At 59.2% G+C, this 5,386-nt stretch overlaps 1 protein-coding gene across 1 annotated transcript; it reads right to left on the bottom strand.

The window, feature by feature from the left end:
• Positions 1-21: 21 nt before the first annotated feature.
• On the bottom strand, positions 22-4,852 carry TMEM121B (transmembrane protein 121B). The gene is given in 3 exon segments (XM_027905756.1): positions 22-3,387; positions 3,390-3,457; positions 3,459-4,852. Coding segments are annotated over 3 exon segments (1,536 nt in total). The 5' UTR covers positions 4,844-4,852; the 3' UTR covers positions 22-3,304.
• Between the last annotated feature and the right edge of the window lie 534 nt (positions 4,853-5,386).

The following is a 5,386-nucleotide window of genomic DNA, read 5'->3' as shown; positions in this document are numbered from 1 at the left end:
AAAAAAAAAAACAGAGCAAAATCAGTCACAAGTTTCTAACTTTATTTTAACAATCTTGCTTTTTAAAAAATACAAGTTCTAATTAATGCCAGGGGGATGCCAAGTGTCCATCGGCCACAGGCCTTATCTCTCACTTCAGTTTCCCCTCCTGGGAGTAGTCAACTCCTTTGTCAGGATAGCAAACAAAGAGCAATAAAATTCTAAATAACTGAGTAGTGTTACAAGGCTTGTGACAGAATCCCAAGGGACCTGTGTCTCAGTATGGCACAACTTTGTTTAGCAAAGTGTTAGTGACCTGGAGCAGTAATTTAGTGTTGGGAGAATGTACAGGAGGTGTGCAAGGTGCATCAAGAGAGGTATTGCTTGCACTTCAATAGTACCACTGTCTCTCTCTTCTGCAAACGGAACGGTTACGTGGCAGAAGGGTTTAAATGGAAGAGTAAGCTCAGTTACCAAAGAGAAAGAAATTCAAAAGGTGGAGCAGGCTTATAAAGAAGACATTGAAGAGCTTTAAATGGTTTTCTGTAGGAAGTAATTGCAGTAGCAGCAGAGGTGCCCTTTTAGTTGCAAGGAGGCTTCTGTATAGCCAACTACTACTCGAGCTTTTTACTCTCCAAACAGCACATCTACTACCAGACTAGAAACCATGGCATCACAAAGAACAACCTTTTCTACCAAGGAATTCTATACAACTGAAACATCATTTTGCAGGGTCGTCTGTCCCAGGCAACCTTTTCATCCATGGACAAATTTGAACTGCGATTTCACTGCCAATGGTTTAAGTATGCCATGGCTGGATAAATTTCAAATATGCCGTTTTTCTCCATAATGTCCTAACTGGAAAAAGGCACTCACTGTTGAAACAGCAACTTTATGTGCTATGAAGGGGTACTGAAGTAGGACTTGATAATAATTCTGCTGTGATTCTTCTAGTGTCTCAACTATGTTCACACTTCAGTGTATTAGGGGTTAGCACTTTGGTGCTATCGTGAAGTTGGCCATAGGAGCAGCAAAACATAGTTGGTGAATAGCTTTTTTCCTTCCCCTTGTATTTGGCAATGTTGGTTGTTTTGGGATTTATTTTTTATTTAGCTGTTTGACTGAAACATGGAGTACACCTAGGTTCAGGTATCACCCCAGTCTCTCTTGAGTAATTATGTCTGAGATTTTACTGTCTACTTAATGCTGAAAAAGGAAGGTGCAAGGAAACAAATATCTGTACAAGCGTAATACACCTGTAATTACACCTCCTTTGGCCAGGAACGTAGCATCCCCTCGACACATTTCACATCACACAGGAAAAGTTCACAGTACCAAGTTTTACAATCACAGTCACTCACAGCACCAAGATTGTCCAGACAAGAAGAAGTTACCGAAGAGAAAGGCCACTGGCCAAAATTCACACAATTGCCCATGTAAGGGCTCAGGTAATAAAGCACTGGTGGGAAAGTTAAGCCTAGCCTTTGCCAGCTCTCCATTTGGCGTGAGGAGAGCAGCAAGTCCCCCATCCTAGCTGCACTTCTGAACAGAACAGCACTATTGACCCATCTTTTCCAAGGGCTTTTCTAGCCCCTCAAAACCCACCAGCCACTGAGAGCTGGGGAAGAAGAGCCCCAGGGCATCTCCGCTTCTGCCTCTGGGAGCTGGAAGTTACCAGACTGTAAACATTTTGTTGTAGCAGTCCACTGGAGCAGGCAGTTGATCCCACTCTGTGAAAAGGAAGGTGGGACAGAGGGCTCAGTCCCACTGAAGCCCAAGCCCTGAAGGAGAGAATGAATGTGTGTGCGGTAGAAGTCTGGGCTGTGCCTGCAGTCCTGCTCTGGGTAGCAGTTGGTTGTGCTTTATTTCCCCTTCCCCTCAGGACAACTTGAAAAAAAAAAAAAATTTGGGACAGGAAACTGTCATTTTTCATAATTATTGCAGCCTTGCCCAGATAACAAAACATAAGCCTGGGAGGGGCAAAGTTCTTCCTCCGAACGTGGCCTCTGTGCTCCTGCTCCCATGGGGCTGGTTTCAGGAGCAGCTGCAGCCAGGCAGAAGAGCAGGCCTTAACCCCACTGAACATTCATGGAGCTTAAAACCAAAGAAAACTGTGTTTCTATGAGAGGTTACTAACAATTAGCTTTTTCCCCTGCCTATCCTAAACCACATGCACAAGGAGGACAGGATGCTGATACGTGGGCTTCCACCAAAGCTCGAGGAGCCCCTCTGCCTCGAGGGCTCCTGCAGCACTTTGCTTTCTGTGCTGAAAAGTGAGGTTCGCTGAGCATGGGGCCCACGCCGAGCAGCGCCAATGTCCTCTGCTTTGCTGTTTGAGAGGGAGCAGCTTGCAGGCTTAACCCTGTCTCCACTCTCTCAAGCAGGCATGGAAGGCGGCCAGAGGAAATCTTTCCAGCCTTTCTGGCTGTGTAAAGGAAGACCCTACGCTTTGTGTAAAAAGAAAACCAATGCAGATCCCATAAACATGCATATTCACAGAGAAATGAGAGCCCCAGCACCTGCGGATGCAAGCAGTAGGCTGCTGTAAACCCTGTTCTCACCAGAAATAAATGTCTTGGTGGATATGAAATGGGGCCTAAGCCCCGGTTCATGTCCATGCTGGATTCGTGTTTCTTCAGCATGTGAAGTCAGTGTAAGATGCAAAAGGTTGAAGCACAGAGGTAGACATTTTTGGCTAGGAGAAGGTGGCTCATGGGCTTGAAGTGACCAGTTGGCCAGCGTGCTTCCAGAGGTTCCCCAGCTGGGATGCAAAGGCCTGGGAAACGGAGGCAGCAGCTTTGCAAGACCTAGGGAAACCAAAGCGTGCTTCCTTCTGTCCTTCTTCCATCCCGGAGGAACGTCTCTGCTGGTCAGGCCCCTCTCGCATCTCATTGTGGGCAGCAGGAGTTCTTAAAAGAGAGGAGAAAATGCACTGGTCCCTGTTGTTTAGGAGGAAAAGGAAAAACTGTACTTTTATGGTCTCAATGCAACACAATGTCCTGGCAGGGAACGGGAGGGGAAGAGTGGGACCCTCCAGACAGGGGAGAGACAGAAGCACTCGAAGTCCTGTCGTGAAGGGTAGGTGCGTTTTCCAGGGACAAGTGTCATCCGTAGGCTCCTGCAGGTAGTCGGGTTTGTGCGGAGCTTCCGCTGCTGGATTCATCCATGAGAAAGGGAGGAGGGGAGTGGGAGTCTGGCAGGGAAGCCCACGTCCCCTTCCCCTGCTCGGCCACGGAGGCGGGAACCTGAGCAGAAACGCAGAGAGACTGCCGGGAGTGGACCCGGAGGCGGCGGGAGCCCCTCCGGGCGCGGCGGCCAGGGGTGCTCAGCCCTGGGCGGTGACCGCCAAGGCGTTCACGTACCCGTGGGGTCCCACGTCCACGTCGGAAAGCCCGTGGGCTAGGGGGGCTGCGGCGGGGGCGGCGGCGGCGGGGCCGTACTTGGCGGGCGGCGGAGCGGCGGCGGGGCGGAGGAGGCAGCAGGTCTCCAGCGCCTCCAGCCCGCGGCAGGTCAGGAAGAAGAGGTTCTTCAGCATGAAGAGGGAGAGCGGCTGCTGGTAGCGCAGGAGCAGGAGGCAGCGGAGCGCCAGGAGCGGCGCGTCCAGCAGCCCGGCGGGCAGCAGGAGGTGCAGGGCGAGGCGGGCGGCCCCGGGCGGGCGGGCGGCGCTGAGCTCGTAGAGCCACAGCACCGGCGAGGCCAGGCAGAGGAAGTAGACGGCGATGAGCAGGTAGCGCAGCGGGGCGGGCAGCGGCGCCGGCCGCCCGGGCTGCAGCACCAGCTCCAGCAGGGAGAAGCTGTCGAGCAGGTCGAGGCAGGTGGCGAGGAAGGCGGCGGCGGCGCGGTGCTGCGGCGGTGGCTGCGGTGGCAGGAGCAGCTGCCCGGCGCCTTCGGTGCCGATGGCCCGCAGCAGGCAGTACAGCAGCGGCGCGGACAGCGCCAGGGTGATGCGGAAGCCGGTGGTGCCCATCGGCAGGCGCAGCTCGATCAGCTCCAGGATGGAGGTGCCCAGGATCAGCGCCGCCTTGGGCGTGAAGGCGATGGAGTAGATGAGCCAGGCGAGGTGCGCGTAGGCGAAGTCGCCGCCGCGGGGGGGGACCCCGGCCCCGCGGCCCCCGGCCCCACGGCCGCCGGGGGGGCCGTGCAGCAGCAGTGGGTGCGGCGGCGGCGGCCCGGGGGGCGGCGGGGGCCGCTCCCGGCGGCGCGCCCGGCTGTTGCGGCAGAAGAAGATGCCCCAGCCGGCCGCCAGCACCAGGTCGGTGGCGATCCAGCTGCACCAGTACAGGTCGGTGACGGCGATCAGATAGAGGTCCAGCAACGCGCCCTGCCCCAGTAGCAGCACCAGGGACAGCGCCTGGAAGCCCCAGCGCCTCCCGCCCCCTGCCCCGCCGGGCCCCAGGAGCGCCCCCGCCGCCGCTCCGCCGCCCCCCGCCCCGCCGCCAGCCGCCGCCGCCCCGTACAGCTCCGCCGCCGTCATGCTGCGGCCCGGGCTCCCGCCGCCGCCTCCGCCGCCGCCGCTGCTGCTGCTGCTGCTGGGGAGCGGCGAGGCGGCGGCGGGCAGCGGGGTGGCGGGCGGCGGCACCAGGGGCTTGCTGATGCTGATGCTGTCCTCCTCCTCCTCCTCCTCTTCCTCCTCCTCTTCCTCGGTGCTGCTGCGGGGGCTGCGGGGGCGGGGGGCCCGCTCCGAGCCCGAGCTGGACCCCGAGCCCCGCCGGCTGCCGCCGCTGCTGGAGCCCCCCGGGAAGAGGGGCTGCCGATCGGCGGCGTGCGGCGGCAGCGGCGGCGGCGGCGGCGGCGGCGGCGGCGGCGGCTGGAAGGAGCCCGAGGAGGAGGAGACCGAGCGCTGGTTGGAGGCAGCGCGGTGCATGGTCCTCCCCGGCCCCCGAGCCGGCACGCCGGGCCCGACGGCCGCGCCGCGGCCCCCGGCCCGCCCCCCGCCCGCCCCCCGCGCCCCGCGCCGCCGCACCGGGCCCGGCAGCGGCAGCGGCAGCGGCTGCGGTGCCGAGAGCCCGAGCGGCGGCAGCCGGGGGGGAGCCCGGGGGCGGCGCCGCGCTGCAGCAGCAGCAGCTGCCGGAGCCGGGGCGGGCGGAGGGGAGTGGGATGGGGATGGGGATGGGGATGGGGGAGCGGTTGCGCGGCCGGGGGAGGGGAGGAGGAGGGCGGACAGGGGAGGGGGAGGAAGGCGCCCCCGCCCTTGTCCCCGGGGCTGCCATAGAGCCACATCTCGGGGAGCGTGGCCCCGCTGCCTCCTGCCCCGTAGAACCCCCGCGGATGGAGCTGGCAGGGCTTGGGCTAGTCGCCCATGGACATGTCACAGCATCCAGGCAGCCACTCCATAAATGCTCCGCTTCCATAAAATCGGAATTCTTTCCCTCTCTCCTGGTCTCTCTAGGCTGACCAAGACAAAGGC

The sequence above is a fragment of the Empidonax traillii genome, unplaced genomic scaffold, assembly GCF_003031625.1.
Source record: "Empidonax traillii isolate 1590-97213 ecotype Southwest subspecies unplaced genomic scaffold, ASM303162v1 scaffold25:size3598162, whole genome shotgun sequence".
NCBI classification, from domain to species: Eukaryota; Metazoa; Chordata; class Aves; order Passeriformes; family Tyrannidae; genus Empidonax; species Empidonax traillii.
This window is presented reverse-complemented; position numbering and strand designations above follow the sequence as displayed.